The sequence below is a fragment of the Saccopteryx bilineata genome, chromosome 10 (assembly GCF_036850765.1).
Source record: "Saccopteryx bilineata isolate mSacBil1 chromosome 10, mSacBil1_pri_phased_curated, whole genome shotgun sequence".
Taxonomy (NCBI): Eukaryota; Metazoa; Chordata; class Mammalia; order Chiroptera; family Emballonuridae; genus Saccopteryx; species Saccopteryx bilineata.
The window spans coordinates 5,051,929-5,076,372 of record NC_089499.1 but is presented as its reverse complement, the minus strand read 5'-3'; the positions used below and the strand labels follow the sequence as shown (position 1 = coordinate 5,076,372).

The following is a 24,444-nucleotide window of genomic DNA, read 5'->3' as shown; positions in this document are numbered from 1 at the left end:
CTACCAACTCTTTGATTCTGGGATGACCTTGTGGTCTTACAGTGAGTGACTGTGGAAGTGAGGGACAGACCAGGGAAAGAATAATTTTTTATTTGCTTTGTTTTATTTGTAAATTTACAAAGTAGAATTCCCTAGTTAGAGAATTCCTAGTTCTATAGGTTTTGGCAAACACATAAAGTCATGTAACCAGTACCACAATAAATATTTTTTTTAATTCCTAAAGATTCCATCTTGCTGCTCCTTTGTAATCAAACCCTTCCCCATTCTCCATCACTAGAAGCCAGCGTTTTCCAGAATATATGTCAATGGACTCATGTAGACCGTAGCCTTTTGAAACTGGCTTCTTTCACTTACCATAATGCCTTTGAGAGATTCATCCATATTATTGCATCCATCAGTTTTTCTATTGCTGGGTAGTATTCATTGCAGTTTATTTATTTACTTTTAAAGACATTTGGGTTGTCTCCATTTCTTTTGGTGATTATGAATATAGCTGCTAAAAATAATTTATTTATAGTTTTTTGTATGAATATAAACTCATCTTTCTTGGGTAAGTACATAGGAATAGGATTATAGAGATTTTGGTAAATGTATGTTTAACTTCATAAGAAGCAATCAAATTGTTTTCCAAAGTGGCTGTACTATTATGAAGTCCCAACAACAGTCTGTAGGGTTCCAGTTGATGCATATACTTACCATAATTTGCTGTTATGTCTTTGTTTGTTTATTTTAGCCATTTTAATAGGTATATAGTTATATATTCTTGTTATTTTAATTTCTATTTCCCTAATGACTAATGACGTTGAGCATCTTTTGATGTGCTAGTTTATCAACTTTATATCTTCTTTGATTGTTCAGAACTAAGGTTCATTTTTAATTGGGCTGCTTGTTTTCTGAGGGTTGTTTATATATTCTGGATATAAGTCCTTTATTTAAAATATGATTTACAAATATTTTTCTCCCAATTTTTAGCTTGTCTTTTTATTTACTAAACAGTATCTTTCATGGAAGAAAAGTTTTAAATTTTTATGCAGTCCAGTGTATCAGGGGTTTTTTTGGATGGATTATGCTTTGGGGCTCATATCTGAGAACTCTTTGTCTAAACCAAGACCACAAAACTTTTTTCTATGTTTCTTCTAGAAGTTTTATAATTTTACTTTTAGATCTATGATCTGTTTTGAGGTCGTGTTAGTATAGGTGTGAAGAATGGGTTACGGCTCTTTTTTTTTTCCAAAGGTTGTCCAGCACCTTTTGTTGAAAAGACTTTCTTTGTTAAAAATCAGTTGATGTAGATCTTTTTCTGGTTTCACTAGTCTTTCCGTTAATCTACGCGTCTGCTCTTCCTCCAATACCTCACTGTCTCAGTTGTGATAGTGTTACAGTTAGTCTTCAAATTTGGTGTCAGTCCTCTACCTTTGTTTTGTTTTGGGGTTTTTTTGTGTGACAGAAACAGAGAGAGATAGAGAGGGACAAATAAGGACAGACAGACATGAAAGGAGAGAGATGAGAAGCACCAATTCTTCCTTGAGGCACCTTAGTTATTCAGTGATTGCTTTCTCATATATGCCTTGACTGGGGTGCTACAGCACAGCACGTGACCCCTTGCTCAAGCCAGTGACCTTGAGCTTCAAGCCAGTGACCTTTGGGTTCAAGCCAGTAGCCTTTGGGCTCAAGTCAGCAACCTTGGGGCTCAAACCAGCGACCATGGGGTCATGTCTATGATCCCACACTCAAGCCAGCGACCTCATGTCAAGCTGATGAGCCAGCACTCAAGCCAGATGAGCCCATGCTCAAGCTGGCAACCTCGGGGTTTCGAACCTGGGTCCTCCATATCTCAGTTCGATTCTCTATCTACTGCGCCACCACCTGGTCAGGCCACTTTTGTTCTTTTATTCAATATCTTATTAGCTATTCCAATTCCATTTCCTGTAAATTTTATAATCAGCATGTTAATAGTGATAAAAATTCCTGCTGGGATTTTGAATGGGATTGCATTTTAATCTATAGATCAAATTGGGAAGAAGTGATATCTTAATAATACTTAGTAATACTCATAGTCCAGGAAGACAGTATATCTCTTTATTTATGTGTTCTTTAATGTCTTTTTTATTGAATTTGTTGGAGTGACATCGGTTAATAAAATTATATAGGTTCCAAGTGTGCAGTCCTATAATATAGCATCTGTATATTGTGTTGTGTGTTCCCCACCCAAAGTCAAGTCTCCCTCTGTCACCATTTACCCCTCTTTACCTCCCCTACTTCCCTTCCCCTCTGGTAGTCACCATACTGTAGTCTGTGTCTATGAGAGATTAAGCAAAAAATATAATCTTTGTTTTTGGGGGGAGGGGATCCTCAGTCAGAAAGACTTGGGCCCCCCACTGATTTATTAATATTGTTATAGTTTCAGCATACAGGTCTTGTACATGTTGTTAGATTTGTATGTATTGCCTGTTTTAGTGTTATTGTAAGTTATTCTGGTTTTTAATTTTTGTTTTCCAGTTGTTTGTTGCAAGCATATAGAAATACAATGTTTCTGTATATTAACATCATATCCTGCACCCTTGATAAACTCATGTATTAGTTCTAGAAGCTTTTTATAGATTCCTTGAGATTTTTCTGTCACCTGCAGATAGAGGCAGTTTTATTTCTTCTTTTCTAATCTGTATTCCTCTTATTTCCTTTTACTGCCTCATTGCACTGGCTAGAACCTCTGGTCTGAAGCTAAATGAGAGTGATGAGAGTGGGCATCATTGCCTTGTTCTTAATCTTAGGGGAAAACACTCGGTATTTCACAATTATGACTTAGCTCTAGATTTTTTATAGATGCTCTTCATCAGAAGACTGTTTTTGAAGTGTGTGGCTGTAATGCCTTCAGTACTTCAGGAAATAATCACTTCTTTTTCTTTTGAAATTAAATTTAATGGGGAGACATTGATCAATAAGAGTACATAGGTTTGGCTTGACCTGTGGTGGCTCAGTGGAGAAAGAGTTGACCTGGAATGGTGAGGTCGCTGGTTCAAATCCCTGAGCTTGCCTGGTCAAGGCACATATAGGAGCAACTACTATGAGTAGATGCTTTCCACTTCTCCCTCCTCTTTCTCATTCTCCCTCTCTTTCTATCTCTGTCTCTCTCCCCCACCCCAAACTCAATAAATAAAATCTAAAAAAAAAAAAAAAAAGAGTTCATAGGTTTCAGGTGAACATCTCTATAGCATTTGAACTGTTGATTGCATTGTGTGCCCATCACTCAAAGTCAAATCATTTTCCATCACTGTATATTTGTCCCTCTTTACTCCCCACCCCCTCCCCTGAGAACCACAGGAAATAATCATTTCAAACAGAAAAGAAATGTTGCTTTTCTGTGTTGTCTCATGGGTGTCTTCTAATTGTGCAAAGTGCCCAACTGCCTGGGAGAGAACCCAGTTTCCAGGAAGCAGATGACGCCGCAGACCTGCACCGCGGGCCAGCCGAGGCTCCGGAAAGGGGCTGGGCTGCGCCCCCCGTTACGCTGAAGCAAGAAGGCCAGCTTGATGGGAGATGAAGTTGGAGCTCATTTGTCTCACCTTTTAAGACTCAGCTGATGAACTGTGTTCTGTCCCCAGTAAGACTATCATGAGCAATTGATGTACAGCAAGCATGTAAACCTTGTTGTCCCTGGTTGGAAAGGTGCTGCTTCCCTTTGCCATCAAGTATTTTAGAAGAATGGTCTATCTACTCTTCCACTTTCCACCTCCTGAAATATCCTATTTAGCCTAGCGTATATTGTGCACCCACTTTTGTTGAAACCGCTCTCTTTTGAAGGTCGTCTATAACCACCAAAATCCAAGATTTTTGGTCTTGTTTCCAATTGTGCTTTCCATAGCTTTGGCTCTCTTAGCTGCTCCCCTACTTCTTACCACTACTAAAAATACTTCTAACTATAAAACAGTGCTTAATGTAGAAACATTAAAAGTACAAATAAGCTATAATGAAAAAATTTAACCCATAATCCTACTATTAGTAACTTGTAGGGAAGGGAGTTGGGCTGTCTTTTTAGTATTTTTTCCAATTCATAGTTGTGGTTTTTTTCTTTTAAGTTAAAAAATGGAATCTGTGTTGGGATTTTTTAGGACAATTAATGTATGTTGGTTTTGGTCTCCCTTTTGTAGCAGCACCCTGTCCTCACTGTCTCTGCACCTGAGTCGTCAGTGTAGCGCCAACATGCTGTTCTGTTGCTTGACTGGACCTCTGTGTGTTTAGTCAGTCTCCTAGTTCTGGAAACTTAGGCACATTTAAAAGTTTTGTTGTTGGCCCTGGCCGGTTGGCTCAGTGGTGGAGCATCGGCCTGGTGTGCAGAAGTCCCGGGTTCGATTCCCGGCCAGGGCACACAGGAGAAGCGCCCATCTGCTTCTCCACCCCTCCCCCTTTCCTTCCTCTCTGTCTCTCTCTTCCCCTCCCGCAGCCGAGGCTCCACTGGAGCAAAGATGGCCCAGGTGCTGGGGATGGCTCCTCTGCCTCTGCCCCAGGCGCTAGAGTGGCTCTGGTCACAACAGAGCGTCGCCCCAGAGGGGCAGAGCATCGCCCCCTGGTGGGCAGAGTGTCACCCCCTGGTGGGCGTGCCGGTTGGATCCCGGTTGGGCGCATGCGAGAGTCTGTCTGACTGCCTCCCCATTTCCGGCTTCAGAAAAATACAGGAAAAAAACAAAAAAAGAAAGTTTTGTTGTTAAAATTGCAAAAAAACATATATATGCCTAATCATTTTCTTAGGTAAATTTCTCACCTGTTAATTGCTGAACCAAAGAGCTAAAACATTTCATAAGTTTTTCCACTATTTCTTGAAACTCTTGAGAGTCTATAGACTTGTCAAACCCTAAGCCACCCTTTCTGTGTGTGCTCCATCTGAACACTGATCATGCTGCGAGCACTTCCCAGGAGCTAGGGCACAATGGACTGAAGAGGAACGGTAACCCCCATTACTGTCTCACAGCAAGGAAACTTGCACTTAGAAGGGGAAATATAGCTCACAAAAATTAGGGGATATTTCAAAGTGAATGTGAAGCAATGAAATATCCCCTAATTGTTGTGAGCAGTGTACTTTGTCCAGAAATAGCAGCAGATTGTGTAGCAGGAAATCTGTTGAATGAATGAGTGAGGTGTCACTTTAGGAATATTGGTTCTGTAAATAAAAGTAACTCCTCAAACCTGAAATTGTCAATATTACCAATTATGAAAAACTTACCATTTCATCTGACTTAGGGACATTGATTTTCTTTAGAATCCCCTGTTCTGGATTTCGCAATTTCTTCTGGCTCCTTCGTTTACCAGCACTGCACAGGGTGATGAAGTAAGGTCCCCATATACAGAAGTTCTGACACTTGAATTGGCATCATAACCCCCTGGAGGGCTTGTTGAAACACAGATCACTGCCTCCCCGCTGAGCTTCTGATCCAGTGGGAGCCTGAGAATTTGCATTTCTAACAAGGTCTCTGGTGACGGATGCTGCTGGCCTAGGGACCCGTATTGGAAACTCCAGGGAACTGCCTTACCCATGTTTGCACTGTTGTATCTCTGCTGCTCCAGGTCTCCTCCCCACTTTTGCCCTGTTCTGAGAAGCACAATCTACTGTACCTGTGTATGTGAAGGGAAATCCCTTGTTATGAACAGACCCCGCTTCCCTTGGGAGACTTGTGGCCAGCTGACTGACCAAGTGAGACAGAAAGAATAAGCTTTGAACTGGGAGTGAGATGCCGTGGCTTCTAGGCCCAGCTCTTCCTGACAGCAAGTCCCCACTGAGGCCTCTTCTCTCCGCAGAGAGAGTTGGGTGGCATCACTCCCTAAGGACCCCTGTCTCAGACTTTCTGTTTCCTGTGAATGTATGTTCAAGCAGCTGACTCTTCAGACCAAACATAAATGTGTGACTGTCCTCATCCTGGCCGTGGAACAGGCTCTCTCATTTTCTGCTAAGGGGATTTCAGAAACCATAATTGCCCTCAATGAATTTCCTAATTCAATTATTCTTTTATTAGTTCATTGCCTGAAGACTCTTTGGCCCTATATGGAGTGAGAAAATGCTCCTGTTATAGTTCATTATAATGTGCAGCTATGCCATTTATTTTTATTTATGGATTGATTTTAGAGTGAGAGAGAGAGAAAAACCAATTTGTTGTTCCACTTATGTACGCATTCACTGGTTGATTCTTGTATGTGCCCTGACTGGGAATCAAACCCACAACCTTGGTATATCGGAGTGGTGCATCATTTTTGGTTTATTTGAAATATCTATATAAATAATACCACAATTGCACATTTTCAAGGCTAATGAAGGGTTTAAAAGGTTTGATGTCACACCACTTACAGCTCATTTCTCAGCTCCTAGTGAACTTAATGAAGCCTGTCAGAAGTGACCGAGCACTGCTGAGCACCTTGTGGGTCAGGGGCGCAGTGTGACAGGTGCAGCGTTGCTCCTTGCAGTTGAGGAATCCACCCATGACAACCCAAGGGCTTTAGGACCTGTGGGGACAAACAGTGGAGCCCTTTATCCTGAAGGAGACTCTCTGAAGGAAACACGTGTCCCTTCACCCAGTCAAATGGCAGTCAGAGTAAGGACCAGCCCCCTGCTCCCCTCCTGTGCACCTGGCTATCTAGAGCAGTGGTGGTCAACCTGGTCCTTCCCGCCCACTAGTGGGTGTTCCAGCTTTCATGATGGGCAGTAGCAGAGCAACCAAAGTATAAATAAAAAGATAGATTTAACTATAATAAGTTGTTTTATAAAGATTTATTCTGCCAAACAGTGAAAATCCGACATAAAGTACTTGGTAAGTAATTATTATTATATGTTTTAACTTGCTGTAACTCTGCTTTATAAATTTTATAAAGTAAAGTTACTTCTCTACTTTATAAGTCACCATTACTATGGAACCGATGGGCAGTTAGAAAATTTTACTACTAACAGAGATACAAAAGTGGGCAGTAGGTATAAAAAGGTTGATTAACCCTGGTCTAGAAGGTCAAGTTCTAACCAAATGTTTTGTATACATATCAATTCTTTTGACTTCTCCCAGGAAGAAATATAGATGGCCAACAGATATATGAAAAGATGCTCAGCTTCATTAGTTATTAGAGAAATGCAAATCAAAACTACAATGAGATACCACCTCACCCCTGTTAGATTAGCTATTATCAACAAGACGGGTAATAGCAAATGTTGGAGAGGCTGTGGAGAAAAGGGAACTCTCATCCACTGTTGGTGGGACTGTAAAGTAGTACAACCATTATGGAGGAAAGTATGGTGGTTCCTCAAAAAACTGCAAATAGAACTACCTTATGACCCAGCAATCCCTCTACTGGGTATATACCCCAAAATCTCAGAAACATTGATACGTAAAGACACATGTAGCCCCATGTTCATTGCAGCACTGTTCACAGTGGCCAAGACATGGAAACAACCAAAAAACCCTTCAACAGAAGACTGGATAAAGAAAATGTGGCACATATACACTAAGAAAGATCTCTTTTAGATCCAAAATACTTTTCTCGCCTGGCCTGTAGTGGCGCAGTGGGATAAAGTGTCAACCTGGAAAACTGAGGTTGCCGGTTCGAAACCTTGGGCTTGCCTGGTCAAGGCACATATGGGAGTTGATGCTTCCTGCTCCTCCCCCTTCTCTCTCTCTCTCTCCCCTCTCTCTAAAAATCAATAAAAAAAAAAAAAATACTTTTCTCTCCAGGGAGTCCTGGCCTTTGTCCCTAGCCTGGGAAAAGAGCCCCTGAGAATTCTGAGTCCTAGCTCTCTTTCAGACCACTGGAAGGGGAGGTCTTTCCGGCTGGGGGAGGCAGGGTGGTTTCTCCTGGCTTGAGTGAGATCCTATCTTCCCCAGGATGTATTTGGTGCAAAGACAAAGCAGGGAGCCGTCCCCCACCATCCTCACCTGCAGCGGGGTCAGCCCAGCTTATACAGTCTCTGCTTCCCTCTAGGTGGAGGCCGAGCTGATCGACAAGCTGGACAGCATGGTGTCAGAAGGGAAAGGTGACGAGAGCTACCGGGAGCTCTTCGGCCTGCTGTAAGCGGCTTCAGCCTCAGGCACCCCACGCTGGGGGACGGGGTGGAGTGGGCTAATGAAGGATAGGGGTGCCCCCCCCCATGCTGGGCTGGCTTCAGAGGGTGGGTGTCAGGAGAGATCTAGGTTGTTCCTAGTGGTAGCAGTGACTGCCTCCTGTAAAAAAAAAAAAAAAAAAAAAAAAAAGTGATGTCCTGACAGCAGCTCTCCCAGAGATTGCTGTGGTTGGTGAAGAGGCGGAGGCAGGGCGAACACTCTGACTCCTGCACGTGCTGATAGGAAAGGATCGCTCTATGTCTTCCTAGTGTGCACTGGAGCCAACTGGGCAGATAGTTCATGGGGACTCGATGGGGGCTCAGTACTAGGAGGGGGAGTTGAATTCCTCCTCTGCAAGAACTTACAGCTTAGAAAACACTAACACGGATTCTGTGCCTTGAACAAGTCATACCCCTCTTCATTCCGGTTTCCCTGTGTGAGAAACGGGGGGGGGGGGGTCCCGAGTGATGTCAAGGGCTCTCCCAGGCCAACCACTCGTGGCTTCTGTCTTGAGTTCCTGGAGGCCAAGAGACCTTTCAGGACTGGCCACAGGGCTAAGTCCAAAGGGCCGCTCAGGGAGCCATGGTGATCCTGAGCACTTTCTCATTTTAAAAAACAAAAACAAAACCTTAAGACATTTACAGTCCTAGAGTTTCCCATCTCGCTCATTTCCAGCTTTGAGATTCTCTTTGATTTTGTGTCATGCTGAAGGCCAACCTGGAACGTATTTTTCAGTAATAATACTGTACATTTGCTTAGAACTTTACACTGTACAGAAAGTGTTGAAATTTCCTGTTTAACCCTCACACTGCACCTGTGAGGCAGGCAGGGCAGATGTCATCTGGATGAATGGAGGTGACACCATGCCCCTGCCGGCACCACCAGTAAGCAGCGGCTCTGGAGGGGAGCCCCGATCTCCTGGTTTTAAAGGAGGAAACCTTTCTGTTCTGCTCTGTCCACTTTGTTCCTTGATGAGTCAGGCAATGAAAAGTGAATGTACTTGAAATTTAAATAATTTTAATTTGTGGAAATGAGTGCATTTCCCTTTTAACTGAAGCTATTTCTAATTGTGGAAGTAAGGCAGAGAAATTTCTTCGTAAGCCACTAACAGATGACTTTACTACAAGGAAGAAGCATAAAAGTAATTTGTAATCACTAATCACCTGACCAGATGAACCCTTCTGGAACCGTGGATGCGAACGGAAAGCCACTGATAGATGACAGGGCGCTGCGTTTCCCAGTTAGTGTTTCGGGGAAGATTGTCGGTATGCTGAAAAAAGACTAAGTGGGTCATGGGCTGATCGGTTTAGAAAAGTCTGAATTGAACAAAATTGAACAGGCCTCTGTAACTGTAGATTTCTCAAAGCCTTAAATGTGCAGAAAGATGTGAAATTCTCCAAGAGGGTAGGTATTGTGATCAGCACTTGCCATGCTTGTTTGCACACAGAATACCTCTCTCTGTCACCCAGGACAGCAGAGCTCTGTAGAGCAGTTAGGGGAATGCTGACACAGTGGCTTTATCCACATGGTTCAGAGGCCAGAGCCAATGGTCCTGCCTTCTCTTTTATTAGCATGGGTAGCATGGGAAACCGTCACCTTCCCAGAAGTCTCGGCTCAGACTGAATGCTCTGTGCAGAGAGACGGTCATTGTCACAGCAGCATTAACAGCTGCCAAGCTGTAGGTGTGAGTCCCCCCAGTGGGATGCCCCTAGCTGGGCCTACTCATCCAGGTGACTTTTCATGACCTTAGGAAGCTAGGGACCATATGGAAAGGAGTCAGGGGAGATCTGTGGGAAGAGAGAATCTTAGAGGCCAGGGTCTTTGGAGAAGCCAGAGGCCGTCCTGAGGTACTGGGAGCACGGGGCTGGTGAGTGAGAGGAGGACCTGGGTGTTTAGATTCTGGCTCTGGCATGTTTTGTGTGGGAACATCCTGACAATGGAGATGGCTGTGTCCAGCTCCTGAAGGGCCTCATGCTGAACCCTCAAGACTGGTGAGAATCTTGCCCTTGGTTTGTATGACAGGTTGGTGTGTATGTACGCTGATGATAGCCCTAGGAATTGGTAGAGGCAGTCAGCCATTTGGCAAAGCCAGATTGAACCTCAGTGGACCCTTACTCAGCTGCTTCTTCAGAACAGGCTTACAGTGTGCACCGAAAGGGCTGGGACTTTGAAATCCCTCTCGGTTCAGTGGCATTCTTAGGGTCTTATATAGGAAAATGGAAGATATGCCCATTTGTTGTTGCCAGTTCAGTAATTGCCTTGTCATTGCTTTCTGCTGCGTGGAGCAGAACTCAGCTGTTTGGGCCCTACCCCAGGTAAGACTGCAGTATGGTAAGTCTGCCGTCTCCATACCCATCGCAGGTCCATGGGCTCTAGGATCCCACTCTTGTGCCGAGGAAGGCTCATGAATTATGTGTTGTTTGTTTCCCTCGTTCCTCCACCAATAGCCTGCTGGAGAAGGTTGAACAGGAAACATGGCGTGAGACCGGCATTTCCTTTGTGACTTCAGTCACCCGCCTCATGGAACGCCTTCTTGACTACAGGTATCTTCTCAGGCACCTACCTGACCTCTTCTCTGATCAGGATACTCTCTCCAGCAAGGGCATCCTTGACCTTAAAGCTGAGGCCATCTGCCCTTCAGGGGGAGGACTGTTCTGGTGTTGGGTGCCATCACCAGTCATTAAGAATCTACTGATGGCCGAAGGTGGGGGCAGGGGAGCGGAGGGGAGAGAGAGCACATGCCTTCCTGGGATCCTTCCTGGTGTATGGGTACATGTTCCCAGGAGACACCCCATAACTTGCAGCCATCTGGCTTTCCATCCTGAGGAATGGACACAGCAGGGAGGGAAAGAAAAGTTGTCTCCAGAGCAAGGCAGAGAATACCTGTAGGTCCTAAGTGTGGCCTTTCTTCAGAGCCATATGGCAGATGAGCAGGGAAATGTTGCCTGGTACAAAAGTGTGACCCAGAAGGACTCTCAGTTGGCTTTTCCATTGTCCAGGGAGCCTACTTTTCTATGCCTGCGTTCTTTGCCTAAAGCCTGTTTATTTCTGTCCTTTGGTCCTGGTCATAAGAAGATAATAGAAATCAGATCGTGAGTGAGCTCAGAGTTCTTTATGTTCTCTTTGGTCTGAGAGTTCATATGAAATTAGTTTTTTCATGAAAACCTGCTTACTCGGTCATTTTATGACTTTTGAATTAGTTTAAAAGTTTCAGTGATGCTACCGCTGCAGCCTTAGATTTTCTTCCGGCAGACTTCAGGAGTGTGGACTTAGGGTGCCTTTTGGGACCTAGAGGAAGATGATAGGGAATGAAAGAGGAAACCCAGCCCCAAGTGATAGTTGTCTCCTCTGTACAACAAGACTAAAATAGCCAAGAGAGAGCATTTTCGACCCATGAATCGGAAAATGGGAACAAGTTCAGGCTCCCAGCAGCTTCTGCTGAGTAGCAGGAGCTCCTATGCGGGGGACTAGGATGTCCAGAGTACTGGGAGGATGCGGAGATGGAATTCCTGAGAAAGTGCTCACATCTTGTGCTTCTCACAGTTGTTCAGACCATTGTTCCTGGGCCCTAGGAGATCCCAGGTGGCCTTTTGGGAGCCCCTTGTAGCAGAGAGGACTTATTTGTTCACACCATACCCCTCGTCTTTCCTACACCTGCCACCACCCAGGGAGGATGGGTGGGTAAAACTCTTTGCCTCTTCCTCACTACATTTACTAAAGGTTGGCCCTCTTCACTGTCGCCTGCCAGCAAGAGCAGAAATTAATTTCTCAGGCTCCAGGGCCTAGTTTTAATGCTTGTTTGATTTCTCTACCTACCTTGCGGCTCAAACAAGCAACTCAAACTCACTTCGTTCTCCTCCATTTCTTGGCTCAGTGATGGTACTTACCACATAAATTCAGGCTCTTTCACGTGACATCAAAGGCTCCTCATCCACTGGCCTTTGCTCACCTCTCCGGCCCTGTCTCCTGTCAGTCCCACCCATGCCCTGCACCCCACCTCCCAGTATTGTTCCTGTTAGCTCAAAAGGAAGCACCATGGTGCTTATGATGGCTCCCACTTATTAAAACTGTACCGCCTGACCTGTGGTGGCACAGTAGCTAGAACATCGACCTGGGACACTGAGGTCACAGGTGTGAAACCCCAAGGTCACCAACTTGAGTGCAGGCTCATCCAGCTTGAGCACAGACTCATTGGCTTGAGCGCAGGGTCACTGGCTTGAGTGTGGGATGATCAACGTGATCCTATGGTCACTCGCTTGAGCCCAAAGGTTGCTGGCATGAAGCCCAAGGTCGCTGGCATGAGCCCAAGGTCGCTGGCATGAGCCCAAGGTCACTGGCATGAGCCCAAGGTTGCTGGCTTGGGCAATGGGTCACTGGCTTGCCTGGAGCTCCCCCCGTCAAGGCACATATGAGAGAGCAATCAATGAACAACTGAAATGTCACAACTATAAGCTGATGCTTCTCCTCTGTCTTTGTTTGTCTCTCGCATGCACTTAGAAAAAAAACAACTTATCTATCTATATGTATGTGTATGTATGTATATGTGTGTGTATGTATGTATATAAAATGTATTTTGTGCTTCACAGTCTCTAATATCATAAGGAGCTCTGAAGCCCTTATCTTTGTACCAATGAAGGCATACCATTGCCAGGATTTGAACCCAGATCTACCTGATTCCAAAGCCATGCCCTACATTCTCATCTTTGTTGTTACCACTCACATTCTTCCCTTCAGAAAGAGTTGGCTTTCCAGCCCACCCCCGTCAAAGAGTCTGTCCTAGCAGGGTCTGAGCTGGCTGTCTCTGCTCACCTCTTTCGGAGCATGAGTCACCTCAGATGATCATCATTTGTCACCTTTCCAGCTCATCCAACAGAAGAGAGCCAACTCTTTGAGGACAAGAACCTTATCCTTATCTCCCTGGTTCCCTGCATGGAGCCTTGATAGTCCCTGATAGGTGTATAGTATGTACTGATTGATTGGATAAACTTACTGGAAGATTATGCAGGAACCGAAGAAGTCTCTTCCATCCCAGTGCAGTTTAGTTCAACAAGAGCTTAACTAAGAAAATAACTATTGAAAGCTAATATATATATGATATATATATATGTATACACGTACATACATACACATATATACATGCATTGATTATATAAGTAATCAATAGGTTGCACTCCAGAATGACTTGACCTATAGTGTGAGACTCAGTTTTATACTGGCATGAACCTTAAGTACTCAGAGAAGTACCTCTTCAACTCTTAGGCTGATGTCTCCAACTTCTGCATGAATCCCAGACATTCTGTGTTGGATATAAACGTGCTCATTGGTAGCAACTGTGTTTTTCAGATTAGAAGCAAAGGTCTAGAAGGGTTTTCCTGGTGCTCTGGAAGAGACAGGGACAGAGCCAGGGTTGCCAAGCTCCTTGGGGCTCGTTGGAACCTCCACCTGGAGGAGGCAGCTGGAGGTCATGGAGCTTTTCTCTGCCAGGCCCCTCCATTGGCACTGAGGGCTGCCCAGCCACCGGTGCAGGCACAGCCAGCCCTCTGCACACGGCCACAGCCCGATGCTTCAGAAGCCTCTCTTAGGAGAGTCCTGCTCGTCCTCCAGGGGGAAGCGTCCAGGAAGCAGCTCTGACTGGAGAGCATCCCAGTCTGGGGCTGGGTCACACTCACGCCTCAGTGACACTGCAGCTCTGTGTGCTGTCCCAGAGGCACCACTGCATGCCATGGGACATTCATCTGCACTCTCCCTTCCAGGGACTGCATGAAAGGAGAGGAGACAGAGAATAAGAAGATCGGCTGCACAGTTAACCTGATGGTGAGAGGACCTGGGCTCTTCCTCCTGTCTGCCTAGTAGGATTACTCTGACCTGTACTGCAGTTGGCTAGGCCTTTCTACAGCACATGGCTGGAAGCCTAGGAGTCTGAGTCAGGGCGCCAGCTCTATTACTGGCATCTTGGGGACCTGTACCTCCTCAGTCACGTCCCCACTTGGGAAAGGAATGAAATGAGCTTCTCTTTGGACAGAGCTGTAGCCTGGCCTCTTGGCAAAGTCCCAGCAACCCTGACATACCCTAACTCCCAGCCTGCTGGTCCCCAATCTACACGGGCATTCTTCCTCTTTCTCACTACTCAAGGCTCCCACAGATCTGCCAGGGGCTCCACCCCAAGCAGGTGGGCCCTTTTCCTTCTTGGTGTTGGCTGCATCCACAGCCTGCCCTCCCACTCCTGCCCTGAACACCCGGGTTGTGGCCAGCTGCCTGGCGCTCAGGTATGGCCTCCACAGGTGTCAGCCTCTCCCATTTTTATGTATTATTTCCTTCTCTCCTACAGAATTTTTACAAATCAGAGATTAACAAAGAAGAAATGTATATTCGCTATATCCATAAGCTTTGTGATATGCATTTGCAGGCCGAGAACTACACGGGTGAGTGGAAGAGGGAGAGCCATGCCTCCCGTGGGGACAATCTGGATAGATATGCACAGCTGGCAGAGAAGGGCTCTGCACTGGTGTCTGCAAGGTCTTGGCAGAGTGTTGGGGCCGTGCTGCCCTCTCACCTCCCTCCTTCCCCTCTTCTCCTCTGTAACACGTGGTAGAGAGAGCAGGTGGGACTTGCACCGGTGCCTCATGCATGGGCTCTGCTGCCTGGGGCTGCTGTCCCTTCTCCTCGCCTCCTATTCACCCACTTTGAGGCCTCCTAGGTAACTTCCAAATTCGGTGTGCCAGTTTCGGGGCATCCTGAGCTCGCTGTCACTGCTCACACACAGAGCCTTTTTAATGACCTTCACAGCTGAAACTAAGTGAGGCCACCACACAGGAGCATGCGCCTACTCCTGGACTTCTAGAACTCACTGGAGCCCTGCCTTACAGCCTAGGCTCTTCCCCTACACCAGGAGTAGTCAACCTTTTTATACCTACCGCCCACTTCTGTATCTCTGTTAGTAGTAACATTTTCTAACTGCCCACCGGTTCCACAGTCATGGTGATTTATAAAGTAGGGAAGTAACTTTACTTTATAAAATTTACAGCAAGTGAAAGCATATAATAGTAATTACTTACCAAGTACTTTATGTCGGATTTTCGCTAAGTTTGGCAGAGTAAATCTTTATAAAACAACTTACTATAGTTAAATCTATCCTTTTATTTATACTTGGGTTGCTCCGCTACTGCCCACCATGAAAGCTGGAACGCCCACTAGTGGGCGGTAGGGACCAGGTTGACTACCACTGCCCTACAGCTACACAGCAGACCATGCTGAACTGGGCTTTCTGACAGGCCCTTTCGTTGTGTCTACAGTTTAATCCATTGCCAAGGCCTTTTCTAACAGAACACTTTGAAAAGCATTTCAGTGTGCCTGTCATACACTGTTTACTGAGCCCCACTCTGAATGAGAAGTCCTACCTGGTCACCTTGTGCCATAATTTCCCCCAAATTGCTACCTTCTTCACTGTGGTGACCAGCCACCACATCTTAGCCTCTGGGCCACAGGACTGAACTTGGTGTGCTAGACTAGGCAGTTGAAGCTGTTCTCCACACAGATTACTAGAACTGGATGAAATTGCTGAAACATAGAATCCTTTATCTTTACCTCTAGATGTCCGAGGGTTTGGCATGGACACCACCTTTTCTGACTAGACAGCTTGGCAAGAGTTAAAGGGTAACTTGGCTGACTGCCATCCTCTGCAGCCATTCCCACCATGCTCTCGGCAACCCCGTAAGAGGGCCGTGAGGTGATAGACTGACAAATTGTGTGTCAGTAGCAGCACTGACTAAACTGGGGGACAGGGCCATGGCTCAGGTTGGGTCTGGGGTTTGGGCAGAGAGAGGGTGGAGGGTATTCCTCATGGTCTCAGCAGTGTCATCTGAAAAGAATATGTTGTGTCCTAAGCTCCAAAGGCAGGCCCTGAGTGCCTCAGAGACTCGTCCCCAGAGAGAAATGGCTTCCCAGACCCAGTGAGGAGCCATGAGCATCCCTGGCCAAGAGGGCCCAGGGGCCGGAGGACAGGCAGAGAGGCAAGGATGAGGAGAAGCCTAGAGAGTCTCTGCAAGCCAGTGGGCATGGCTAGCACTGGATGTGGGTCGGGAAACAGTTAGAAATGAGGTTCTCCTTAGTCGTGGGGAGCAGACCTGAGTAGGGCCTTGAAGGCCAGGCAGAAGCTAGAACTCACTAACTTTCCAGCAGGACATGAACCACTAGAATGAGCAAATAGAACGGGAAAAAGCCGAGGGTGCAGTGAGGACCCTGAGCAGTGGCTGTGACTCATCCCTGGAGTTAAGGGAGCCGTGGTATTTAGCTGCTGTTTTCCATAACCCTCTCTAACCGTCCCACATGCCGGGTAAGATGTAGCTGGGCTCCTGCCCAGGTTCAGCATCAGCTTTAGGTTCCCTCAGGGATGGAGCTTCTGGCTCCAGGCCCGATATGTTTATCATCATTCATATGTCCTCTCCCCGGTCCTTTTAGAAACAGAGGCAATGGGAAATGGTCATTTCCAGGACCATGCTGAGATCAGAAAGAGAAGGGAGAGGCACTGAGGCGGGCTTAAGGAGGGCAGAGAGAAGCCTTGGCCAGGGCTCACCCCTACGAGCCAGTTCTGACATGCTTGGAAAGAAGGCTCTAGTCAGTTGGGCAAAAAACAACCCAAGAGTTCGTTCTAATAGGTCCCTGTCTCCCAAAGCAAGACCACCTGTATGCAGACTCAGCCAGCTGGGCCACACTTTGTCTGGAGCCCAGAACAAGTGACCAGGCCGTGGGAAGAGAGTGTCTGCCAGGACCTTGGGCTCCTTCACGCTGTGGTTCAAAGTCCTGGCCTCGTAGGCAACTCCCTGTCACGCCTGTGGTCTCCATTGGGCCGGGCCTGGGCTGCACGAGCTTGCCCTGGTGTGCTGCCCAGCCCTGGACCTCCGTACTGCCTGTCCCCACAGAGGCTGCGTTCACTCTGCTCCTCTACTGCGAGCTGCTGCGGTGGGAGGAGCAGCCGCTGCGGGAGTTCCTCCACTACCCGTCTCAGACCGAGTGGCAGCGGAAAGAGGGGCTGTGCCGCAAGATCATCCACTACTTCAACAAAGGCAAGGTAGGGTGGTGCGGCCAGCCTCCCGCCCCTGCGCTCCTGCGCAGTGGAGCACGGCGGCAGCTGCCAGGGTTGCACGGGCTGGGGCGGGGCCGATGCCGGTGTGTGCGCGGGATTCAGAGGCAGCGTGACTTCCTCAGCGTGGGCGGCGGAACGGCTGAGTTCTGCAGCTTGGAAGCCGGTTCCATATCGGAGGTCTAAGAAACAGCTGCACATCCTAGTTTTATACAACTATGAATGCCAGTGCTCCTACAGCAGGGCTTCTGGGTGCCCACTTCTGTTTACTAGATGTGGCTTCCTAATCTGCCACAGAAAACGAGCTGTTCAAATGAATGGATTTTAATCCTTGCCGAAGGAACCCCGTTCTCCCTCTTACTGGTACCTGTTCTTGTCTTGGATTTCTCTCCCATACTGCACAGCCTGGGTTCTCCCATGGGGGTTATCCTCCATCTGACTCGATGCTGCGGGCTTGGCAGGCGTTGTCAGCGCTGTTTCCGGCTGCCTTGGGGGTTCCTGGCCATGGTGCTTCTGTCTCTAGGGGAGCTCCTGGTGGGCCCTCTGCCCACCCCCTTTGTTTGTTACCCATACACTGCAAAGGCCAAGGCGTGTAACTTGTCGAAGGTGTTCATTTATTGCTCAGCTTTGAGCATGTTTTAAAGGTTGCAATAGGATCATTCAGGGAACTAGAGTGGCTGAGCCCCTAACTTGAATAGAAATGGGTTTTTTTTAAGTGAATTTTTTCACTATAAAATAGAAAGATTGAAACATTAATGACTTTTGCCCATAAACCAGAAAACATGTTTTATATAACAAGAGTGTGTTTGTCAAAAACACTCACCCCTGCAGGGGGTGCACTGGTGAGCAAAAACCTTTCCAAAACCTGGGAGCTCGTATGTAACCCATACGAGCCCAGGCTTGGAGCTCAGGCGGCGACACCCGACTGATGCACTGTGCGGCCCAAACGTCCTCTCTTTGCTGGCCCCATGCCAGTGCACTTTTAGGCCTGTCTTCCTGGCACACAGCACACCTAACGCTGCCACTTGCCCACACTCAGGAAGCCCTCCCAGCCTGGAGGAAGCGGCATAGCATGGTGTGAGTGGGCATGAGTGCTTTAGTGTGTCAGCTCTCTGTTTCCCGTGGGCGGAGAGTATGGAGTGGAGAGTTATCCTGCTCTGACGGGGCTACCACTGGGCATGTGAGCGATCATTTCCCCGCTTCATCCCGACTAAGCAGGTTTAGAGAAGCAGGGTCAGTGCTTAGTGTGGACAAGGGAATGGAAGCACAGCCTGCCTGAGTTCTGTGGGCGAGTGGGAAAGGGAGGAGGACCGGGAGGCCCCACAGGCTCCCCTCTCGGGGCTCTCCCACTGCCAGCACCCCTGCTTTACTGTGGGTTGTGGGGGGAAGGGGGCGGTTCTGTGCTGACTACAGACCCCTCCGGGAGCCCTTTCATGACTCCTCCTCAAAGGGATATTTATCAGATCCAGTCTGGGGACTCATAGAAGGTCCAGCTTTGCCGTGTCTGTGCTCTGTCTGTGATGAACCAGTGGGTAGCACTAACCAGTTTTTGGAAAGTATTCTGGGTTCTGTTTTTTTTTGTTTTGTTTTGTTGTTTTTTTTTTCATTTTTCTGAAGCTGGAAACAGGGAGAGACAGTCAGACAGACTCCCGCATGCGCCCGACCGGGATCCACCCGGCACGCCCACCATGGGGCGACGCTCTGCCCACCAGGGGGCGATGCTCTGCCCATCCTGGGCGTCGCCATATTGCGACCAGAGCCACTCTAGCGCCTGAGGCAGAGGCCACAGAGCCATCCCCAGCGCCCGGGCCATCTTTGCTCCAATGGAGCCTTGGCTGCGGGAGGGGAAGAGAGAGACAGAGAGGAAAGTGCGGCGGAGGGGTGGAGAAGCAAATGGGCGCTTCTCCTGTGTGCCCTGGCCGGGAATCGAACCCGGGTCCTCCGCACACTAGGCCGACGCTCTACCGCTGAGCCAACCGGCCAGGGCTGGGTTCTGTTTTTTAATTGCTCCAGAAAAGCCAAACGTGGCTGCTATAGGAAAAGTAATAAGATCCTTGAGTCCCGGGGTTTGCCTTCTATTCCGGTTAGAGTGAGCCCTAAGTCAGGGCAACTTTTGTGCCTTCCCGGGCAGGGGTGGGGTAGGGGGTGATAAGGATGTGGAAAACCACACACTTGTCAGAGCTGGTGGCAGTGACTGGGTTTCAGGCACTGGCAAGGAGTTTCAGAGTTGCTTTGCCTCCTACCAGGAGGCAGGGAACCAAGAGAAGAGACGTAGGTGTGGATGCGTTGCACCTGCAGCACGGTCCCTGCCTGTGTTTCGAGGCAGCTCTCAAAGCTGCCAGCCCCGCCAGTTTGCCAGCACCGTCCCTAAGGCTGGCAGAGTTTCTTGAAGCTCTTGGCCCTGGCTCACTCTGAAACTAGTTGGGAAAAGGGGAGGGCTTGGAGCAGCAGGGCTACAAATTAGGGTAGAGGCCAGCAAGGCAGCCAGGCACTGCTCTCCTCAGGGGAGACCTGCTTTCCTGGGAGCTGCTGTCAGCAGACCTTGCCCCGCGTGAGGCCCTCAGAGATGAACAGTTCCCCCCAGGGCACTCCTGGTAGGCAGGACTGACGTCTACACACAGCTCAGCTGCCTAGCCAGGGACCTGCCAGGCAGACTCTGTTGTGGGCCCTTGGCCGAAACCTGCCCAAGCAACACTTAGAGCAAGGGAAGGAGGGAATGACTTGTGCCCCTTGAAAGCTCAGATGTGGGGGTGCGAGAGGCTTTCTAGCTCCCTGAGGCAGAGACATTGTAGAGGGACAGGGAGTCAGAGTCTATTTTAAATTCTCTCCCCTTTTTAAAAATCTAGTTCCTGCAGTTCCAATTCATGCGGAATTAATCACGAGGATAGAAATAATGTGCTCTCTTTGAGAAACACAGACCCAAATGAAACACCGTTGTCCTTCTTCCTGATGCTGTTTCAAGTAGTATTTTTCAAAATTACAGTTCTTACTGTTTAAACATTCATACTGAAGTATTTGGGGATGAAATTATATCTCAAACTCTATGGAGGAGTCAGTTAATGGGGCGTGAATGGTACAAGACTGGCCATGAGTTGGTCATTGTTGAAGCTGGTGATGAGTACCTAGGAGTTCATTCTTTTATTCTGTTTTTTCATATGTTTATAATTTCCTATAATATAAAAAATGTAATCAGTATTTAGATAGTGAGGAAAAGAACCTGGCTGAAATATCAAGTAAAACAGTGATTCCCAATTTAACCAAAAGAGAAAGCACTATATTAGAAAGAAGAAATGGACACTATTGTCCCTTAGTGAAGGCCACTGCAGCCCTCCTCAACTACCTGTTAGATTGTTAGATGGGCCTGTCACTGTAACAGGAGCCGCATCACAGAAACAGCTTGGGACCTGAGTAGACAAGAATTATCTGAAGCCTTGAATCTTTCTATAAAGGAAATTGTCAGAGTTTGTTTCCATACTTGTTTCTGAGCTTAAGTAATTTAATTTGAAGTCACTGTTTTAAATGAATGGGACTATATCAAACTAAAAAGCTTTTGTACAGCAAAAGAAACCAACAAAACAAAAGGCAGCCAACCAAATAGGAGATATTTACAAACAACAGCTCCAATAAGGGGTTAATATCCAAAATATATAAAGAACTCACAAAGCTCAGCAACAAACAAGCAAACAATCTAATTAAAAAATGGGGAGAGGGCCCTGGCCGGTTGGCTCAGTGATAGAGCATCAGCCTGGCGTGCAGGAGTCCCGGGTTCGATTCCCGGCCAGGGCACACAGGAGAAGCGCCCATCTGCTTCTCCACCCCTCCCCTTCTCCTTCCTCTCTGTCTCTTTCTTCCTCTCCCGCAGCCAAGGCTCCATTGGAGCAAAGTTGGCCCAAGTGCTGAGGATGGCTCTGTGGCCTCTGCCTCAGGTGCTAGAATGGCTCTGGTTGCAACAGAGCGACACCCTGGATGGGCAGAGCATCGCCCCCTGGTGGGCATGCCGGGTGGATCCGGGTCGGGCACATGCAGGAGTCTGACTGCCTCCCCGTTTCTGGCTTCGGAAAAATACAAAAAAAAAAATGGGGAGAGGACCTGAATAGACGACACTTCTCCCAAGAAGACATACAAATGACCAACAGATATATGAAAAGATGCTCATCTTCAGTAGCTATTAGAGAAATGCAAATCAAAACTACAGTGAGATACCACCTCACACCTGTTAGATTAGCTGTTATCACCAAGACAGTAAGTGTTGGAGAAGCTGTAGAGAAAAAGGAACCCTCATTCACCTCTGGTGGGAACATAAAGTAGTACAACCATTATGGAAGAAAGTATGGTGGTTTCTCAAAAAATTAAGAATAGAACTACCTTATGACCCAACAATCCCTCTCCTGGGGATCTTCTCCAAAAAGTCAAAAATGCTAATACGTAAGGACACATGCACCCCCATGTTCGTTGTAACATTATTCACAGTGGCCAAGACATGGAAACAACCAAAGTTTCCTTCCATATAGGATTGGATAGAGAAAACATGGTGTGTACATTATACTAAGTGAAATAAGTAAATCAGAAAAGGTAAGAACTGTATGATTTCACACATAGGTGGGATGCAAAACATGCTCATGGATGTAGATAAAAGTGAAGTGGTTACCGGGGAGAGGGGGACGGAGGAGGGGAGGAAAGAGGGACAAATATACGGTGACGGGAAATGATTTGACTCTGGGTGATGGGTGCACAGTATAATCAACAGTTCCAATGCTATAGAGATGTTTACCTGAAACCTGTGTACTCTTACTGATCAACGTCACCCCATGAAATTTAATTTTCTAAATTAAAAAAAGTCATTGTTTCCTTCATCAGCTCATTAAATAAATCTTTATTGAGTACCTGCTCATACCTACTACTGTTTCAGGCTCTGAGGATAAGTAAGTAGGGTTCCTGCCCTCATGCAGTTTATCATTTAATTGAGACTAATACAACAAAAATATAAATGCTGTTTTAAAATAAGATAATTTCAGAGTAGTGAAACAGAGAGTGGACAGGAGGTACCTGTCCTGACAAAGCAGTCGTGGACAGGCCTTTTGAAGGTGGAGACATTTGAGCACTTACCTGGAAGCTGGGCCTTCTGCTAGAAAGCCAGAGTGTTTTGTGTTGTGCTCTGCAAATTGGTTTTGAGCATATGTTCTTTGTGAATGAGTTACAGAAGGCCTTTGCTTGTGCCCTGTGACATGTTTGACATGGGCTTGGGCCATCACAAGGATGCCTGAGGTGCTGAAGCCTTGTTTCTCCTTCTGATGCAGAGCTGGGAGTTCGGAATCCCACTGTGCAGGGAGCTGGCGTGTCAGTATGAGAGTCTGTACGATTATCAGAGCCTCAGCTGGATTCGGGTGAGCTCTGCCCCTCCCCCACACCCACCCCGACTGGAGGTACTGGGACTGTCCTGGCATCACTTTCTGAATGAGTGTTCGTTGCAGGCCCAGCCCTGTAGTTTAGTGCTATGGACATTAAGCAGGAGCAGAGGTCATGGGACCTTGCAGTTTGGCTAGGGAACCAGAACACACGCTTGATAAGTGGTTGTAGGATCCAGCCCCCAAGGGCCACGGGTGCTCAGGGAAGGAGGAGGTGGCTGCTTGACTTCATGAAGAAGCTTTTCCTGAAATGATGTTATTCAAGGATGCTTCATCTAAAAACTTTTTAAGATCTTTCCCTGCTGCGGCTTGTGGTCACTTCAAGCAACTCATTCTGACTCCCTTCTTGGAAGCAAAATATTCAAAAACTGAGTGAAATGCCCCACGGACTTGGAAGGTTTCTACCAAATTCTTCCTGGTTGCTGATGCTGTTAAGTTCATTGGCAAAGAGAGGTCAGCCGTCTCAGCTCATCGTCCTGCACCCTGGTCAAAGGGGCTAGCTCTGCTCTGTTCCCTGGTCCCAGTTAGGATTGGGGCTTATAAAATAGACTGGTTCTCTACCAGAGAACTTAAATTATTTTATTGATTTTTAGAGAGGGAGAGACACATCAGTTTGTTATTCCACTTATTTATGCATTTATTGGTTGCTTCTTGTATGTGTCCTGAGTGAAGATCAAACCCGCCACCTTACCACATTGGGACGATGCTCTAACCCAGTGGTAGTCAACCTGGTCCCTACCGTCTGCTAGTGGGCACTCCAGCTTTCATGGTGGGCAGTAGCGGAGCAACCAGAGTATAAATGAAAAGATGGATTTAACTATAGTAAGTTGTTTTATAAAAATTTATTCTGCCAAACTTAGCAAAAATCTGACATAAAGTATTTGGTAAGTAATAATTATTACATGCTTTAACTTGCTGTAACTCTGCTTTATAAATTTTATAAAGTAAAGTTACTTTCCTACTTTATAAATCACCATTACTGTGGAACCAGTGGGTGGTTAGAAAATTTTACTACTAACAGAGATACAAAATTGGGTGGTAGGTATAAAATGGTTCACTACCCCTGATCTAACCAACTGAGCTACCTGGCCAAAGCTCTAGCAGTAGCTTCTTGGCTCGTCTTTGAAGGCCTCTCCTTCCTGACAGACTGGCTGATTGAATACATTAGAGCAGGAGTCCCCAAACTTTTTACACAGGGGGCCAGTTCACTGTCCCTCAGACTGTTGGAGGGCCGGACTATAAAAAAAACTATGAACAAATCCCTATGCACACTGCACATATCTTATTTTAAAGTAAAAAAACAAAACGGGAACAAATACAATATTTAAAATAAAGAACAAGTACATTTAAATCAACAAACTGACCAGTATTTCAATGGGAACTATGCTCCTCTCACTGACCACCAATGAAAGAAGTGCTCCTTCTGGAAGTGTGGCGGGGGCCGGATAAATGGCCTCAGGGGGCCACATGCGGCCCACGGGCCGTAGTTTGGGGACCCCTGCATTAGAGCTATCTTCTTAGAGTCCAGTGAGTTTTCTCTGAATGTGAAGCTAGGTCACCCAACACTACCTTGGAAAAAAACAACCAACCTTGGAAATGCCAGACATCATGGATAGTAGTTCAACTTTTAAAGTTGAAAACCTCCTAAATTGGAACCAGTCCCAGTAATGCTGGCAAATGAGCCTTCCTCACTCTGACGATTAGCCTCTTTAGTCACATGATAGGTGAATAAAAGCAGCACAGTCGGACTGATGCAAAACAGTGCTGAGAATTGCTGTTGGCCCCCTATCAGCAACACTAGCCCAGGGTCAGGTAGTGCAGTGTCAGTCAAACCCTGGACCCCCTGGGGTGGTGGAAAAGCTGTTAACTGCACATGTTGAACACGTGCCTC

At 46.8% G+C, this 24,444-nt stretch overlaps 1 protein-coding gene across 7 annotated transcripts in view; it reads left to right on the top strand.

The window, feature by feature from the left end:
* DOCK3 (dedicator of cytokinesis 3) overlaps positions 1 to 24,444 on the top strand; it is a 257,811-nt gene that overhangs the window by 202,113 nt on the left and 31,254 nt on the right. For 6 of the 7 annotated variants that reach the window (XM_066245908.1, XM_066245906.1, XM_066245903.1 and 3 more), the window contains 7 exons: positions 7,951 to 8,036; positions 10,358 to 10,384; positions 10,517 to 10,612; positions 13,823 to 13,883; positions 14,398 to 14,491; positions 16,988 to 17,136; positions 22,446 to 22,532. In XM_066245908.1, the coding sequence (XP_066102005.1) occupies positions 7,951 to 8,036; positions 10,358 to 10,384; positions 10,517 to 10,612; positions 13,823 to 13,883; positions 14,398 to 14,491; positions 16,988 to 17,136; positions 22,446 to 22,532 (600 nt within the window). The remainder of the gene's footprint in view (positions 1 to 7,950; positions 8,037 to 10,357; positions 10,385 to 10,516; positions 10,613 to 13,822; positions 13,884 to 14,397; positions 14,492 to 16,987; positions 17,137 to 22,445; positions 22,533 to 24,444) is intronic. The other variant, XM_066245904.1, reaches the window with a different exon arrangement.